Source organism: Osmia bicornis, chromosome 2 (genome assembly GCF_907164935.1).
Source record: "Osmia bicornis bicornis chromosome 2, iOsmBic2.1, whole genome shotgun sequence".
Lineage (NCBI taxonomy): Eukaryota > Metazoa > Arthropoda > Insecta > Hymenoptera > Megachilidae > Osmia > Osmia bicornis.
This window is the reverse complement of record NC_060217.1, coordinates 6,633,398-6,652,365: the sequence shown is the minus strand read 5'-3', so window position 1 is coordinate 6,652,365 and position 18,968 is coordinate 6,633,398. Positions and strand designations below refer to the sequence as shown.

Genomic DNA, 18,968 nt, shown 5'->3' with positions numbered 1-18,968 from the left:
GAAAGCGAGAATGTTCGACTCTCGAGGGTCTGTCATTTGTTGGAGCCGTTTGTCGTGATTTGGCCCGTTAGTCGATACTCTCGTAGACGGTGCAGTGTCTTCGACAGCCTCTCATTCTGTCGCGAGAGCACTTCGATCTTCTCGCGATTCGAGATCAGTTGCCGTGTCATGTCCGCCACAGGATTATCCTCGGGCATTAATATCGTATCTGCTCGAAGTCCTTCAGAATTATTACTACAACTATTATTCTTCATCTTTTCATTCTTTGTTTTGATCGCAGTCGTCGATCGTAAGGATGCAATTTCTTGTTGCAGTCTTTCGATCTCCTTTCTGTGTTCATCTCTCATCTGAAAAATAACAAATTCATTGCAAATAAAAAGTAGTCTAAATTTAAAAAATTGAGGATTTTTAATAAAATTCTAATATCTATAGTATTGAAAGAATTAATCGTAGTTCGATTTCGAATATTTCGTTCACTGACGATGATTAATTAAATTATCCAGAGCTTTTACCCGAATTTAATATTCTAAGTGGTTGGGGTTGGTTCTGAAATGAATACATGCACTCAATAATTATCATTTTAATTTCTTGCTATTTCTTATTATGGGTATTACAGTTTAGAACATAACTAAAAATCTTGTTTATTTGCTCAAGTTTGACGATACTCGTACCTTGTCACTGAAAAGTTTAAACAATATATACCATAGAAATGGTGATGTATCCCGAGGAAATCATGATGAACAATGTCAGGAAAGTTAATCGTAAACTTTATAGACACAGAATTGTTGAAAGGAGTCTAAGCTTTAGAATCGAGCTTTTGTCAACGTGGCAATAAACTTTCGAACTTCCAAAGCCACAGGGTAAATAAGGAAGTTTCGAAAGGTAAGCAAGCCACTGTGTTGAAATTGCAGCTAACATTGAGATAAGTCGATTTATGTTATTCTAGTTAGTACACTTTTGAAAGTCTTCAAAATTAAACAACCAAGTTGGAGCTTTTAATTTTTTATTTATCGAGATGTTTAAATAATAAATAACATAAATTTTGTAAATGTCGTACAAAACAAAGATAATCGTTTAAATTTTTAAATACTCTTAGGATGAAAGATATTTAATTTTTCATAATTCTTGGTTTCAAAATGTAGGTAAAAAATTTTTACGTGGATTTAGTAAACTTCCTCTCGTAAACAAATAAATAAACTAATAATAAATGTATGTCTGCGTCATATTCGAAGCGTAATTTACATGAAAATTCTGATTCATTGCTATAAGCTGAAAGATTTACCATCGAAATTAAAATTGCTCCACTTTCTCTGGTAAACAGTTTCTGTTTTTTCCGTTTGGAAATCGTTGGTGTCGCGTCGCTCGTAAACTTCACGGGTACTGGCGTAAATTAATTTAATCGGGTAGCCAGTTAATTCACAGGTACGCAGTCACCTATACGAAGAGCTGATAGTAGCTTAAACAGTAGCTAATTTCTATCGTCTCTTGTATCGTTAACGCGCCGTGCAGAACAGCCAGTTAATACCGTTAATTAATCAACGAACAGCTGGTGCAAATAGGCGAAACTAATGCTCCGATGGACCTCGGAACAAATTAAGTTTCGTGCATCGGAAGTTACCCTTTGCAATCACTTTACTCGATCGAACGCGTGCCAGTGAACCTGACGAAATTGCTCGAATAATTTTCTTTCCGTTTAAAATTGATTTTATTAGCGAACGATACGCGAAGGGAGCTTTAATATATATTTCTACATACCGAACGAAATAATTCGCTTCTATTTCGACAGTGTATTTAAGTCTGATACGTAATTCTGATAATGGCAGGCGTACTTAATGGAATATTTCGTTAGCGAATATACGCGTTCGTTTCATAGCAGAAATTTCTCTGTTTGTACGAGGTAGCTTAACGTTTCGTGAAATGCAAGACGCGAATTCTGCGCCGGGTTTTAATCGTTTCGGAATTCCTGCTTTTGATGCACTATTTGTTCTATTAAAGGAAACGATAGGTTTTGGTCAGTTTTGTTGTGAACATTCGTTCTCGGCATTAGTCTGCATATTTTAAGTAATCAGCTACTTGAAATACGATATACGCTTGAAAAAATGGTTAAAGTTAATTGATAAATTTCATTTATCCGGCTACGGCTTCTTTTAAATAGGAGGGAAAATCGTTTAGCGGATCTTTTACACGGACCCAAAATGAACTCACCGAATCGTTCACCTTTCTCGATTCGTTCAGAAGCGTTTCGGTACGTCGTTCTGTCTCGAGGCACGCATCACGGGTGTCGATGACTTCCTTCCTCAGTCTGATCACGGTCTTCTCCAGCTCCAATTTGCTCTCGACCAACGTAGCCACCTGACTTTGCAAAACGCTATTTCCGCCGGCTGCAATGAACGTTCGAAAATAAGACTATTTCTGGCGAGATCTTTCTGGATACCGGTCGCTTCCGTCGAACGACGACCCCTTGTCAAAATTTTCCTCGGAAATCTCGCACCTCGAAGATGAAACTATCTACCTCCATTTTCGACGTACAAGAAACGTTCTCACGTATTGCCCCGTGTCTCGATACCTTTTTACTTACTCAGGTTCGATATCTGTCGCCTTGAATCCTCCACTGTTTCCTTCAACGTCTTGTTTTCGCGTTTCAACGTTACATCGGTTCGTTTCGTCAATTCCAGTTCCCGTTCCACTGTAAACCAATATCGAGCAAAGTGTAATCCATGAATAATTTCGTTTGTAATTTAACCCTTCAGACTCGACAGATTGTTAAACTCTAAGGACGTATAAATTCTCCTACACTATAGAAACATATTAAGTTAACGTCGGTCTTATCGTACGTAAGTTGAGCATTCAGATATTTTAATATTCTCATTACGAATAAAATTTTCTGAGCAGAATTACTCCGACAGAGGCGATCATAATGAAAGGGTTAATTGGAACTACGTTCTAACTTTTTTTGACGTATCGACAAAGCTCGATCGACTCTTCAGAATTTAATCAATAAGGGAAATTCTGGCAACAAAGCAATGCCCATTAAAAGAGAAGAATAGAGAGGAAAATGATACAGGAAAGAAAGGAAAGATAAGATGAATGTAGATGCTGTCGTTGAAGTGATGGACAGCTCTTGAAAAGGATACCTAGCCGGAAACCTGCCATTTTCTAATGCGTTCTTCAGCTCCAAGTTTTTCGCTTGCAAAGTATCCACCCATTTCTTTTGTGTCGTCAAGTTGGACTGTAGTTCACGAATCGACTTTTCGTGTTCTCGTTTAACGGCCTCTATCTTCAAATTGCTGTTCGTCATTTTCTTCAACGCCATTTCGATGTCTTCACCTATGCCTTTGGTTAATTTACTCATTACTGACCATTGCGTTCGTTCGTAGAGGTTGCTCTTGCACTCGTTTCTGTAATAATCATAGATTACGTGAACAAGCAGTAACGTTACGTATTACGTTCGCTTGGAATCTTTTTTCTTATCCTCGCGGAAAGGATGGCCGTTGAGCGAGATTTTATAGCGACAAGGGAGACGTAACACCCTGGAAATTGATTTTTTATGGTTGCTCAGAAATTTTAAAGGTCTTCTCCGGTTCGTTCGAGGGCGAACCTTATGTTTATTCGACGTTAACGCGAGAATGGTTGCTATCGATGGAATTTTGAAGAATCAGAGGTTCAGAATTTATGAATATCATATTGCATCATTGAACAAGATTACACTTACACTAGAATATCGTTAGGTAACATGATATTCATTATTATGTCGTGATGGATATTACCTTTGTGCAGCGGCAACGGAAATTAATTTATTCTCGACGAAGACCTCCTCGATCGTGTTTATCGCTTGAAGAACGGTCTCGCCTGCTATCCTACAACTCTCGCAATAGTTCATGCTACCACCAGCTTGACAACTTCGAGAGACTTTGGGCGTAAAGCACTCTTCCGCCTCTTTCTGGCTATTCTTCACCTGTTGACGTGCTGATATTTTTCGTCAGCATCCTCCGATCGGACGAGAAAAAAAGTACAACGGCAGGAAATGATCGATTTAGAACTTTCCATGAAACTTTTATAGAACATGTGTCTATACACGTCTATACTAAAGGCTTCTCTACTGAAATTTTCAAGAATTATTCGACAAATAAACTCGGTTCAAAATCGATCATTTTCACGAACATTATCGTATACACCATTCGAAAATTGTGCGCTTTACTTTTCTTTATTCTTGCTCTCGTTTCTTGTTATTTTTTCATTATGTTCATTATTTCCTCATTCCCTATCTATTTTTCTTCCATTTACACCTTGCTTTTGCCTTGCTTTCTCGTTACTTTGAGAAAATACAAGGTAGCAGTTCAGTTCTTATTGGAAATTACATTCTTCTAAGTTGTAATTATTATTAAATTTTCAGCATTGAAGAATTTTGTTTAATATCAAAAAAGATTGAGAATTAAGAAAAAAGGGAGGAAAAATAAGGAACACAATGTTCGAGGGATGCACGATACATTTTAACCAATATTTCGAAGAAAATCTTTTTAATGAAATAATTCAAAACCCAATTTCACAAGTTTCCTCTAACTGCTTTGTAATTAACCTAACTTTGTCCTACAATCGTGGGTTTAAAGTGGTATTAAAGTTCTTTCAAGGGACTGATCTTTTCATTAATAGCTTCCGCCTGTGTTTTAAACGATTTCAAGTCCTATCTCGATGTAAAAATTCTAATTTCTTGTACCGCTTTTACTCGTGGAACATTTTTATTGCGTTGTATCCAAAATAGGACACTTAGTGACTTTAAAAACCCATCAGGAAGTAATCTCAATTAAATGTAATTGAAAATGGACGGTTTTAAGAAATTCATTTTACTAATCCAGTTATATATTATTTTTGGAAATTTTACTTACCATCTGACGGGATATCGATTCAGGTATCGTTTTTAATCGATCCCAGACAAGTCTTAACAAATTCGCCAACGAGATTTGATTTGGTCGATTGACACATGTTACTTCTTTGAAAAAATCATCTATGAAGGGATACTTGTCCAAGAATTCCACGATCAAACGTAGAACGAATTGAATTCTGCAAAAGAATTCATTTTTTACTGAAATGATACCATCGTTTTATTCTTCAAAATCAAGAGCATGCAGCAGTATGCAAATAATTTGAAACTCGAAAATTTGTAATAGACTGTCGAATAGCTATCAGAAACTATGCGATACTTGCAAAATTTCCAGACTATCGACTCTTCCAGAGTTTAAACAAAATTTCCAATGATTCGAAACTAATCGAAGCGATTCGCAGCGATTACCGGTCCATCGCTACGCGCCCCTAATCGAATCGCTCGAACTGCTCTTACGAGATGGCGAAAGTTGAAGCATTTTCCGGCGTTGGACATTTCATGGGAGTAGAAACGGGAACGTTTTTGTTTCGGGAAATTTTCAGCGAATTTATGCAAATGTACAACGACGTCGAAAAAGGAGTCTAAGCAACCTGTCGTAAGCCAGCTCCAGGAGAAGAATATAGAATTCCCCTGCGGTTCCTTCGTACTCCTTCACAATTTCCATGGCATTTATGTCCCTCGCGATCTTCGTAGGGAATTTCCATGACAGATGTTCGATACCACCGACCCAAGAATATATCTCGTTCGCGACACATACGCATTCTCTGATATCCGCGATGATTGACGTAACCAGGAGCTTGTTCAGTTTTGGCATGATTACGGGGTGCCGATTACCGATTCCGCAACAATGCTTATTCAGGTTAAGATCGTGGATCACTGCGAATATCGATCAAAGCTACGAAACCGTGACCGAATCGATTGACGTTTCGATAGTTGACTGATTAATCGATGCTGATCTTATGGAGTTTTCGTTGGTTGCTTGTTCGAGCCCAACCTTTGTGTCGTTCTTGCATTATGAGACCTGTGAAGTCAGCTAGTGAGTTTCTGTAGTTGCTCAGTTTCTTTCATAAATTGATAAGTGAAGTTATGATACTAAATATGAAGATTATTTTGGAACGAAAAGAGTATTCTATAACTTCATTACTTGGTCTTGGTTTTATAAAAGGAACTTTGTGTGGGTGTAGTTTGTTCTGAGAACAATCGCGTTCTGAAGATATATTCCCTTCAAATGAAACTTTTAATAAGATGCTGAAGATTGTTCTTTTTCTTCAAAATAACAGCAGCTTAACTTCTTGGTTGGTGTATTTATTTTTGGCAAACTTTGAAGTTGAAATTGATATAGGGTAAGTGCTATTTGGCAATACTTTTATGTCAAACTTTTGATATACAGTGATATGATATTTGCTTTTGCGTGTGACTTGAGAAAATGTTCCTTATCCGATGCAGTGTTCGTGAAATATACGATGTGCAAGAAGTTTGGCAATTTCCATTCACAGATTTGTAGTTACGCGCGTTGTAGAAGGGAATATTCCTACAAAACATTTGCAATGAATTGTCCTTATTCCACGGGTTCATCGCTTCGATCATAAAACTTGTGGAACTGCCTTTGTTATTACACTTTCTGTCTTCCTGTTATTCTTGTTGATGTGTACACAAACCTTCGTATTTCTACCCTGTTTCGATCGAATTTATTTCTCGTGAAGAACAACCAAGAAATTTCAATTGAAATTTAATTTAACCAATTTTTCGTTTTAGTTCAACCTAACAATTGTGTGTATAATTATTGTTTACACGTTAAATGATATCAGCTTTTAGTTTCTTTCCTTATCTCAAAAATTTGTGCACTATGGTTTTGAAAAATTATTATTTTTATAGCATAGGCTTTTTATCATTTATCCAGGAAAACATCTATGAATCATTTTGTAATTCTGCTCGTAAAATGAAAACTTAATTCAATACCTTCGGTTCTTCTTTTATTAGAATCGTAAATCGGTTTGCATCGATAAATTTCTTCGGAAACGTGGAAGTATAATTGTTCCTTTGAGACGGAACAGTGCCAGGTCATTTAACCAAGAAAACTTTATAGGTACAGTTGAATAATCTGCAAAGTTCTTGAAGCCGTTTCCGCTTCTTTGATGAAGTCGTGAGCACGTTAATCTATCCACAATTCTCCAGATTTAATCTTTATCGGTTTCGACAGGAGTATGGAAATTGCCGAGTGTCGACTTACTCGGTTACCAATATTCCAGCAGGTATTAGATCGCGTCGCGATGAAACTGTCGAACGAATTAGTTCGTTCCTGTTTTAAAACTTTGATTGAGTTTTCACGGGTTGGAATTGCTGAACGGCGCAAGAACACGACTTCCTGTAACGATGCAGGAAACACTTTACAACCAGTGGTAATAAAGTTCTCTGCTATTTTTCAATCCTCCTCTGTGTTAGTGGTCAAATTATAAGTATTTTATTTTCTATTATCAAATTAATTATTTATCGTTTTAATATTTAGAAATTAGCTTATTTCTTATTTAATTACTTACCATTCTGAAATTTAGAAATTAGCTTAATCCTTATTTAATTACTCACCATTTGAAATTTAGAAAATATCATAACCCTTTAATGAGTTCATTTTCATTTTTCTTACCAATTCTTCAAAATTATCGAATATCGGTCCGATCAGTCATTTTCTGGATATGTACTTACCTAGTTACGTTTGTCACTTTCAATTCATTACTCAGAAACTACATGGGAAACTTTACTATGAGCAGTTTACAGGGTTTATGAAACCATTTGCTAGTACTAGTTAGAGCTGTGCTTCGGACATCCCTGTAATGTTGCCAATCTACAGCAAATTTAGTCCACTATTATAGCTATTATTCGACGTCACTGCTTAGCGAACAGCAAACTCTTCGTGGATGCACAGAGACCTAATTAGGGTAGACATTTTGTAGGAGACAACACGTTCTGTACGATTTAAGTTCGGTTGTTGGTGCTGTTGTCTCCACCATGTGACAGAATATATTTCGTTAAATAGCAAATTGACTCGATTTACGCTAAGTTTGCTGCATAATTCTAGTTGGCTCGTTATTGTCCGAGTTTCAATAATTCTGTGGATGATATAAATTGGTCTTGTTTAGAAGCCTAGTTGTCGGAAATTTGTATTAAATATTAATCGTCTATGATCGAATTTCATGGTTGGAAAACCATGAAATCGATTTTAATATTACAACTGAGTGCACCAAAGGATGCAATTAAATGCATCTCTCTTTGAAATGCAACTGCATATTTTTCTTGTTTGTTCGATACTTCGAAAGATAGACGGAATTAATCCATAAAAGATATTTGATTTAATATTATTGCACTGAACTTAGAGAAATATTACTCAATGTTGCACAACGATTGAATAAACAACGGTATTTCGTGTAACGATCCGTGCAATAAACGTATAAACATGACAGGATGGTTACGAAACATTGAACAACATTTTTAGAAGGAAAAATATTGTACATTTGTGACTGCGGTATCTTGGGTATTTTATTACCTATAGTAGCACGGTGCACTGTAGTTTATCAATATTTTGCGCTAAATAAAATCGTACTACAATTTTTGAAATCATCGATTTTTTTTTCAAATAATTTTCAAAGTAGAGAATTTTCCACGCTTTCGCGAGATTTAAACTATCCAGCAATTTAATTGACCATCTCTGGAAGATCATTGATAGTCCGTATGAGTCGCAATTAAACAGGAAAGTTGTCTGAACGTCGAGTTTCTTAATTGTAACGCGACGCCAGTTGGCGCAAATGAAACTTTCTTAATTTCTACGTACGCGGTCTATAGAAGCATCTTAGGTGGGCCTGTTGGTGCGCTTTAATATTACAGATTCAGAATTTAATTTGCGCGAGCGTGGTTAGCGATTAGAGGAGTAATTATCTTTAAGATTCTATATGTTGCATCGTGTGCTACAGAATCTCTTAGAATTGTAATTCGTAATAGCAATAGCTGATTCAAATTATGCAAATTTCTCAAAGAACTATGAAAAGGTATGAAGTTATAATGTTACATATTAGTTGAACCTATATGACGAGCCACATTATTGTATATAATAAAAAAGAATAAAAAAAGGTAAATCGTATGAACAATTAACTTAGATAAACTAGAAATTAGAGGAATAAAAGACAAATGAAAATAAAAGTTTCTGGAAGGGAATAGGTACATTCATCGTCCTTAGGGTTTTATTACTGTGTGGCAATTCAAGTAAACGAGATAAACGAGGTAAATTAAGTAGCCTCGGTAATTTACCGCGACCAAGCATATTATACGGCGTATAATACTGGCTAAAGATTTTAGAAAAGTAATTTTCTTCAGAGGTAATTGAAAACTATTTAGTCTAAGGAAATTTACATTTTTCGAGCTATTGAATTACTCGAAATTCTCCAGCTTCGGTGTGAAGCTTAGAGATAGGTGTCCGCGTGCAATGCCGTACACTGCCTAAAGTACATTAGCGGAAAACCACAGAAGATGTACGAGTGTACTGCGAATATTGGGATACGAATGAATTATGCACCGTTCGGGAATGGGGGTTACGAGTAACGTTGGTTCATAATGGAACCGCGCCCGATATAATTTACTGGTATTTAGGTTCTCCTATAATACGTTTGCTCGTTAAGCTAATCACACCCTTCGCTGTTGCACTTTGTTATACTGGACCCAACGATCGTTGGGGCGGCATGGAGTTGAAGGTTTGCATGGTAGAAGCTTGTATCTAATGGTACATTCGTGAAACCTGGAAATTCGGAAAGGCACTTAATTCTGCAACTGGTAATCCTCTTTGAAACTCCCGATATCGCAGCATGAAAGCTTAATTTTATCCTAACGTGTGCGTAGAATAGGGAATACAAATATTATTAATAACTGTCGTATGTAGTTTAGAATTTTGAGTCTTCATTTTGATTTATTTGTAGAGGTCATTATTCTTTTGACTCCATTTATCAATTATTTTTAATTATATCATCAGGTGAGAATAGACAATTTTTAATTGTTATTTTATACTTATCCGTTATCAGGCATTATAAAAGAAATTCAGATAGGAATAGAATGCATTAGGAAAGGTGGAGAAATAAATTGAACACTGGATTCGTGAAATTCGTTTTTTATGAAACAATAATGTACAGATATCTATAGTAAATTCCATCTGTAATAATTCGTGTTCACATTATTTACAGAAATATATTTATTTCTTTACATGTATATCGGTGAGCTCGTGTTTCTATTTCGCGTTTTGGTCTCACGTATGAATCGCGTTTACAATCGATTCGCGACGATAATTATCTTAACGTTAAGTTCGGTTCCGTTAGAAACTAGGCTCGTTACTTCGCACACTCACACACATACATACGTGCAATTGCACATGCGCCAGGTGAACACGACGTATATTAACATATACAGTTTCGAGAAACGTGATCAACATCTAAAGCCATTAGTTTTCGTCTTCTTTATCTACGAATATCGTGCCAAACGGAACGGTAATCATCATTTCTTTTCGTTTCCGTCGTTGTCGTTATTTTAGTGATTTTCGTTATTTCTTGTCGGGGTGCAAGCTGTTGTTCCATAGTTTCAGTGTACTCTAATTTATTCGACAGCTAAAGTGTAAAGTATTACGTATGATGCTAATAAAGAAAGAAAGAAAGAACGTACTTTCTCCTCTTGTGATTTTGGGATCTAAAACTACAAGAAACATGGAACAACACTTCTCCCTTGGTACTGTTTGTACAGGGTGTCTCAAAGTGAAACCATCAAAGTAGAAATTAAAAAAAATGTATACGCATCGATTCACAAACGGTTTATAAAAAAAGTTATAACAAAAATATGAAACCTAAACGTAATTTTTGGTATAGTATTATAAATAGGCCGGTGATGTTTGCTATTTTAAATGATGACACGTTGTCTGAATGCAATTTAACAATACTCGATGAAAAATGATTGTATAAAATCAAATCTTTACCACTTTATACCGGTCGGTTTAAGTTTTATCTTGTACCCTCCAATATACTTAACACGTTGACTGCCGAAAAATAAGAAAATTAAAGAAAATTTATATTTGCATTAAAATTATATTACGTAGCAAATGAAGAGTTTAATTTAGAAAATGAAATGGTTGCATTCTGAGCGATAACGCGTCTGACTACACATGGATATTTTCACTGTGACAGTCAACGTGATAGCGAACCACCTTTTGTCCTTGTGTTTCATAAAATTTACTGGTCCAGATTAATCTTTGTGCCACATTGTTGCAAAAGAATTGCTCGAATCGTTGACATTCACCTGTCTACGACCACAAAGATTATTTACAACATCTTTACGACGGTTTCACCGACAGCCATGTTGGTGAAGCTTTTATTACACGCTTTTATTCGCGTTCAAAAACGTTTGCTATCGGATCGATGACCAGCTGGTAAGAACACACGACTGTAAAACGGATCGTAAGAAACAAGGCAATACTTGCTCCGTATTTGCATTCTCGCCGAGTGTTGCTTCTTCGAATGATCGCAAGAAATGCAAAGGATATTCGTTGTCTTTTCGAACAGAACAGTTGGATCACTTCGCAGACAATATGTCTTGTAGAAGCATCGCTTTTATAGCCGTCTTGCGACAAAGAGCTCGTACCAGGAACCGTACGATTCTGCATTCATGCTCAAAAGTCATAAGACACGTACTAAAATTTCACAAAGGCCCCGTTATATCAGCAGCGCAATTAAAGAATTTAAAAGAAATATTTTTGAAGATTTCAGTAGGGAATAAATAAGATAATAAAAAATTTTTTTTTTTAATTATTGCGCCACTGTTTTACATAATAATATAAATCAATCACAAGCAAATATACAGGGGATTTTTTTTACCACTTATATAAAAAATTAAATTTTAAATTAAAATTATAATCTTAAATATATACGTACACCTTTCAAATAATCGTAGAATGTCATAAAAGACGTCGAGTGTTCAAGAAATACAAATACAAGAGTTTCTAAACGAGACATGTACAAGATTCGTGTCGATAAAAAAGGTACACAGGATCACGTTCTCAATTTCCCGGAGTCTTGTTCAGAAATTGAAGCTCTGTATGTATAAGATCGGAATCGAAGCTAAGTTTTGAGTCTTGACTTACTGTAAATAGAGAATCACCGTCAGGATACTCCTCTACTCGAACATTTTATTCTCGTCAACGATCCTTGACCGAACGTAAGAAATCTAATACGCTGATGCAACGTAAGACATTTCTCTGTCCTGAAAATGCTATCCTTCTTTCGGATAACGAACGATACCGGAGGTCGACAGGAAAAAGGTCCTCTCTTGTAATTCCCTCGGTATCACGGGGAAACAGATGAGTTTCATCAGTGGATCCAGGAACAACCTCCACCGAAGAGTGTATACGTACGTCAGTTAAATACAGGGCGAGTCTAAAGTGGAGGGTTTTCTAAATGAAATAAATATTTGAGAAAATTTAATTCGAAGATTATTTAGATACTCATCAGTGTTTCCCATAATTGAAATAGTTCACTACAATGAGTGAGCTACTTGCTTCCGGCAGCAATTTATACGCATTGTGCTGATGCTTTCTTACTCATTGTCTGAGAAAGTTGTTCAAGTACTTGCGCGTGTTGTCAGAGCACTGAAAGTTCACTAAGTCTGTTTAAGATGGTTCGCAAATGCTTGTTTGATGAATATGATAAATATGATAAATTTAAATGAATTTGGATGAATTTCAGAGGGAAGTTTGTTAGGGAAAAAAGTTTCTTTTTCAATAATCTTGAACTTTCGCGAAACTTTCAGAAAAGTGTTTCTGAATATTGTAGAATTTTTTAATTGCAAAACGCATTTCCATTAGAATTTACTTCACGGAACGATGTTCTTTGTCTGAAATTATGGTAAATAACGGAGTAATATTTTTCTGAGTTTCATATTTCCTTTTGTAACCCTAATGTCTCTCTTTCATCTTATCATACTAGGATGCAAATTTCACAGAATAAAAAAGAAGAGGAATATTCAGAGAACTACATTGAAGTTGCTCGTTTCGTTGCGCGGATGATTCTTCATTGCCTTTCTACTTTTTATTAGAATATTCTTAGCTCACAGAGCTCTGGCTTTCACAGTATACTTCTGTCGGTGACAAAAACGTTGCGGATTATTAAGAATAACAAAAATTGCAATTTTTAGAATTAACGAACAAAAGAATGCAAGCACAGCGTTAGAATTTATTGGCTATTAGAAGTATGTCACACACGGGGGATTAATTTTGAAATAGCTGCGACAGTTTTTCATCGTAAACAGGGTGGCTCAAAGCAACAAGATTCCAAAAAGCAATACCAAAAAAATCAATATAAACGGATGGAAGAGTTGGAGCGTTTCTCGTTAAAGTTCCGCAACTAGTCGAAGCAAACGTATTTCCGAAACTTCCCGATTAACCCCGTCGAAGATGTTTTTTCTTCCGGAGTTTCGCTCACGGATTCGCGAAATCTTTCCACGAAACTTTGCGGCTAAGTTTATTTGCTCTTGAATGTCTGTTCATTGTTCTACCCTCCTCATTGTCTTCCTCCGAAGAGCTATATAAATCTCGTCGTTGTCATTTCTTAAAATCTTTCACGCTTTTTCAATCGCTATCAGCTTCCTTTCTAATAAAATTAAAAAAAAGTTCACGAATCTCCTGAAATTTCGCTCGAATTTCATATTGTAATTTAATAACATGGAAAATTGCAATAATAATAGTAAGTTCAATTTTCGAATTTATGATAAGAATAATAGCGCCTTTGAAACTCGTTATAACGATAGAAATGATAATAATTTCCATGCAATATTGATAATGAATTCGATACCTGGGCATCATCAAATACCGAAATGAGTGCCCTCGTAAATGACTCGCTCGTATGAAGTTGTAGTGCTCGGATATCCCTGTGCGTAATACACAGGAGAGTTGTTCATTTCAGTTTCTACCGCGATTCCCTTGTTGCTAGCTGGAAATGGAACGGTTTTGTTAGCGACCCTCGATCTTGTACTCTGTGCAACGCGAACAAGCGGAAACATCCTAGACGCGATTAACATCGTTGATCTAACATCACTCTAACGAGATCGGTTTGAGATCAATCTAGCGAATCTTATGTGTTGTATCCGTGAATAATAAATAAATTCCATTAAGTGACGCGAATTTAAAAATAATCTCCTTGAAAGTGTCTTGAAGAAAAAGCGTACGAGTAACATTGTCACTCGTATACTCCTTTCTATCGCGTTACTTTGAAGTTTCACTTACGAACACTTCATCATCGAGCGAGAAATTCCTTTTAAGTCGAATTAAGTGGAACAAGTTTAATTTCCACCGAATTTCCCACCTTTCGCGAAAATTAATTTTACCTGCACTTACGTTCTCCTCGGAACGATACAACGAACACTTTCGGCTCGAAGCTATCGCAAAAGCAAACTAATATCCGACAGCGATGACGACTCCGATAGAAATTCTGATGTGAAATTTCAAGGAGAATATCGAAGGCAGTATTACATTTCCGGCTACTTTGTACACAGTAAGCTTTGTTCGAAAATGAAAGTAAAAAATAAGAAACTATTTAATTTTCAATTCATTATTAATTTTTCATTTTTATCCCTTTGAAGAAGAAGCGAATGGTAAATGTTAGTAATGAACATAATTCTGTTCTCAAATGTTTGCAAATTTTTATCATTTTTCTATCGTTTATTCGGCGTGTAATTGCTAGAAAAAAATTCGTTTGCTATTAATAATTGTTTTTATCTTCAGAGATCTTTCATTTGAAATCGAGGCACTTGAACCTCTCAAGAATGGCCTTTTCAATTCAGATAGTAATCTAGGGTTAAAGTGAATTTGATTTCACGGCGCGGGAGGTCGATTCTCATCGTTTGCGTCACTTTCAATCGGTTTCGAAGCGTTTTCCCTTTAATCCTGCCCGTTTTCTGCACTTTCATTCCCAGTACTGCCAATCTAATCGTCCCTCTGATCGACACGTGATCTTAAGACCGTGCGTTTCCCGGAACTTCCACACATCTGAGACCGCTGTTATACTCGACTTTGCGAAAAGGAATTATCATAAATTTGAATTAAAACGTACTTTTCTTTCTAACTCGCGGAGGATCGTTTTCGAATCTGAAAATTACCATTCGAATACCGTTGGATGAGACCATTATAACAATTTCAATATTATTTGCATTCGAGGCTGTTCAGAAAGGTGAATTTGTTCGAGGAAAATTGGGAAAATTGCTTGAACAGATTTTCTCGATCGATTCGCGCTAAGGTTTCACTGGTTCTTCTTTGAACGCTGAAATCTTGGATGGCAGTGTTCGCTCGAAGAATCCTTAAGAGACCAGGTTTTCGAACACATGTAACATTCAGCAGCTTTTTACCCTGGTTATCCTTTCCTTAAACGGTTCCCATAAAGAGTACTTCATTTTGAAAAAATTCTTAAGAGAAACACAAAAGCAGTGAAATGATTAATTAATAGCGTTAAACCACCTGATCATGATTTTCTTGTTTCGATAAAAGTTTCAAGAAAATAAAAAATGCAATCGAATTGCATAACAAATTTATTCTTCGATGACTTGGTACTTTTTTGTTATTTGTATCAACGATACAGCAGTCGCACTTGATAGTTTTTTTCGAGAATTTAATTCACTCCTGCTCGAAAAACGGAGATTCTGTGACAATCACTTCTAGAATGGATTTTATCCGACGAATTTCAAGGAAATTTCCCGACACTTTGTATCGACGATCAGCACAATGTCTGTCCCATCGCATTTAACACCCTTTTAATCGAACCGAATCGACTTTATCCGAACTCCTTTCACGGTTCGACTGAAATATCCTCGTCACGTAGTACTTGTAAACCTCATTTAGATCCTGCGAGCGGTTTGAAAGTTGTCAAAGTTCATCGAGCAGTTTTGGAATAGTCATTACCGTCGTAGATTGTTTCCTTAACCGTTTCGAATATTTTCATCGTGTCACTTTAAATTCTTCGAAAATTTATTCAAAAACTTGCTCTGGCTCATTTTTCAACCGAGTTGAATCGCGAAAGAGAATAGTCAAACTGTCTTAAACAACGTCGCATCACTCGATGAGTCTTGTAACACTTTTACAACACTTGTTAAAATTCAATTAAACGCATTCTAGCGCGATTCCAAAGCTCCCGAAAATCGTTCATGATTAGGCATCATTCGTTGATCCCTGACGCTGATTAATCGGTAGTTCCCTCTGTACACGTACGTTCAACGTAACACGAGTCTGTTGCCCGGAAGAAGTTGGGTAGAACCGGAATTAATCCTGTCTCCCTTCGAGGTGACGTAACAGCGCAACGGGATAGGGGACAGTTTATATGTCACGTAGGTTAACCCTGTTCAAGCTACATCCTTGAATCTTCCAAGCGTAGAATAGACGTTCTTCTATCTCGAGGCACGATACGTTGAATCATTGATAAATTGTACCTAATATTCCTCTGCAAGGAAATTCGAATTTGATGCAAATCGTGAATTCTCTTCGAAAACCTCCGTATCTGTAAATTCTTTGTTTGCCCTGATTAATCACAGCTGCATTCACTTTTCTCGCGCTGTTTAATACTCGAAATCTCTCAGGACGTTGGTGGCTCGTTAGGATCACCTGTTGTCTTAATTGGGCAGATTAGAGGGAGGCTTCTTCGGGAGGTTTCACGTGGAATGTGTAACAGAGAGGCATTCACCGGAGGAGGCTGAAACGGGCATTAACTGGTTGCGTCTAGGTGGAAGGGCAGTATGGCGAGGATAAGGGAGAGCAAGAGAACACTGGTCAGCGAATGGCAGCTGGTCGTTTCAAGGGACGCGGCGGATTTCGTGGGTGGATTTCTGGCCTGGTCATTCATCACGTCGCTGGATATCGCGGCGCTGTTCGGCTCCGCCGAGGGACAGCTTATCGGGACGCTCATTGTGTCGTTGCTGGAGGTGGAATCTCGAGAGCAACGGCTCGCATGGTGACCCAGACAGGCGGCGTACGAGATGGCGTGAGGTATATAGCTCTGGTCGATGCTGCCGGAGAACAAGACATTGGCCAGAGGACCGATGGCGAACACGGGCACATCCTCTCCGCCGTGTGTCGCCCAGGCTCGTGGCACTCCTGCTGTCTGGAAAGCCAGAATTGATATTTGATTGTCGGTTAGCGGAATTTGATTTGGGGAAACACCTTACATAACGCTTAGCGATGAAATGGATAAGTCATGTACCTTTGATGACTTCAATATTAATATTATGTCATAAAGATTGTTAATTTTTATATCGACATGCAAATACTCTGCGTAGCAGAAGGATTAAACAGGATTTCCGTTAACGCGTCAACTACGTACCTTGTCATACGTGAATTTTCATTGGAATTCAAATAACGAAATAGTTACAGTTATTGAATAACCCGGAAGATCCTTAAACGATTAATTTCCCCTCGTTTCATCTACCGAACTATTCCTTAATATCAAAGCGTACGCTTTCGTAATCCGTGTCGAAAGGATAATAATCACGGAACAGGTACGATATATCGCGCAATAAATTTCCAACCGGTTACCGCGATTTGCCTGCGTGAACGAAATTCCAGCCGGCGGCCTCGTTACCGAAGGCAAGCTTTGCAAGCCTGCAATTTCGACCTTGTAATTATGATGCACGAGCGAGCCGCACTAGCGTTTCGCTGTAACCAGCTTGTCACTTTGTTCGGGGCGCAATGTTTTCGACGCTGCCAGGGGATGCTTCTTTGATTCGTTCCGCTCGTTTCCGTTCTCGTTTTCCAGTTCTGCCGCGAGGAAAGAACGGAAGAGAAGGAGGAAAAAAGAAAGACGCTTCACAAGGGTACTTTTGCTCTGCGTCCCACGGTTGAAGCCCTTTGACACGTTCACCCCGCGATCAGATGAAAGGGTACATCCCGATGTGCGGCAGGGTTGCGCCCGGCTCGTGTGCTGGTAATCTTTGTTTGCGAGGAAACTGACAATGGTGTTAGCGAGCTCGCCAACGGATTTTTATTGGATATACAAGTTGGAAATGCGCGTAAAACTTTCATCGAGTTCCGAAACCCCGGGAAGTACTTGAACTAGTTGAATTGAAATTGACACCTGGCGAATATTAGGTAGCCAATTTGATCAGAAATAAGAAAATTAATTTAATAGAAAATGTTAGAAAATTATTCTTGCAGATTTGTAGTACATCTTACAATTAGTGAAAATTTTATGTAATTCTCAGACAACTGGTCAAATCTATCTCGATCATATAAAGATGTACATTGCTTGCATAAATGAACAATTATTCTTCTTTATCCTATAAACATCGGGTAAAGTTATGTACTAAACTAGCAGCAACAGCGTTCTGCGACCACTGAAGTGATCCGACATCTCTTTCCTCGTGTACGTTTTCTCGTGGAAAGTTGGCATAATTTATGACACGATGCCCAGAGGGCCAGTGTTACACGTGTAACTCACAGGACGCTCGTATCGTAAGATTTTTCCGAAGCTTCCGGTTCGTCTCAGGTTTCGTGAATGATGGGGCCGTAGGAGCTAGAATTCCTCCTCCTATTTCCTGTTCTTCTCGTTCAGGAAATCTTTATAACTCGTGTCATCGTTTTCTATGGTTTTTCAAACGATAAATAAAATGAAAAGTATTGGAAACTTGCCACTGCTCTTGTATCCAGAAAAATTCGAATCATTTTTGTTATAATTCAATCAACCGATTGGTGGTTTAAAAATAGAATTCTAAATAACGTTTATTCTATTAACGAAGACTACCCCTGTGAGATAGAAAATTCATTTTCTCTAATTTATGCGCCGGCACATCCAGCCGCAACGACGAGGTACACCTCGAGGAAAAAGTTAAGGAGGCGTCGTAAAACGTCGAATGAAAGAAAAGAAGTGGTAATCCCAGGAGAGGTAGCTCTCTTACGATCGTTCCACAATTGTCCCCGAAATGTACGGTCTGGATGGTACGATATTTCGAGGAATTATTGTCGGTCCGAGGGTGAACGTTAAATATCTCCGAGCGGTGCAGTTGTCATCCATCATCCAGCCATTCGAATTGAACCTTCCTT

General features: G+C 37.4%; 2 protein-coding genes across 2 annotated transcripts in view; both read right to left on the bottom strand.

The window, feature by feature from the left end:
- Positions 1 to 32: 32 nt before the first annotated feature.
- Positions 33 to 5,693, bottom strand: LOC123988598 (spindle assembly abnormal protein 6 homolog). Its single transcript, XM_046289258.1, has 7 exons — positions 5,470 to 5,693; positions 4,884 to 5,058; positions 3,768 to 3,955; positions 3,151 to 3,398; positions 2,579 to 2,686; positions 2,206 to 2,381; positions 33 to 347 (listed from the first exon to the last, which is right to left on the bottom strand). The coding sequence occupies exons 1-7, from the start codon at positions 5,691 to 5,693 to the stop codon at positions 33 to 35; spliced, it is 1,434 nt and encodes a 477-aa protein (XP_046145214.1).
- A 7,021-nt stretch (positions 5,694 to 12,714) lies between these two features.
- The window catches only part of LOC114872020 (alkaline phosphatase-like), a 159,569-nt gene continuing 153,315 nt past the window's right edge, over positions 12,715 to 18,968 (bottom strand). Inside the window, exon 9 of the mRNA XM_046288808.1 lies at positions 12,715 to 17,034. Coding sequence (XP_046144764.1) covers positions 16,639 to 17,034 — 396 coding nt within the window. The 3' untranslated portion in view covers positions 12,715 to 16,638. The remainder of the gene's footprint in view (positions 17,035 to 18,968) is intronic.

What these genes read in the sequence shown, in the direction of transcription:
- LOC123988598 (XM_046289258.1), bottom strand. Translation starts at nt 5,693, where the DNA reads ATGCCAAAACTGAACAAGCTCCTGGTTACGTCAATCATCGCGGATATC. An exon ending in AATCGATATCCCGTCAGATG is followed by an intron (nt 3,956 to 4,883) that starts GTAAGTAAAATT and finishes GCACGTCAACAG; the next exon opens with GTGAAGAATAGCCAGAAAGA. An exon ending in TCCGTTGCCGCTGCACAAAG is followed by an intron (nt 3,399 to 3,767) that starts GTAATATCCATC and finishes TGATTATTACAG; the next exon opens with AAACGAGTGCAAGAGCAACC.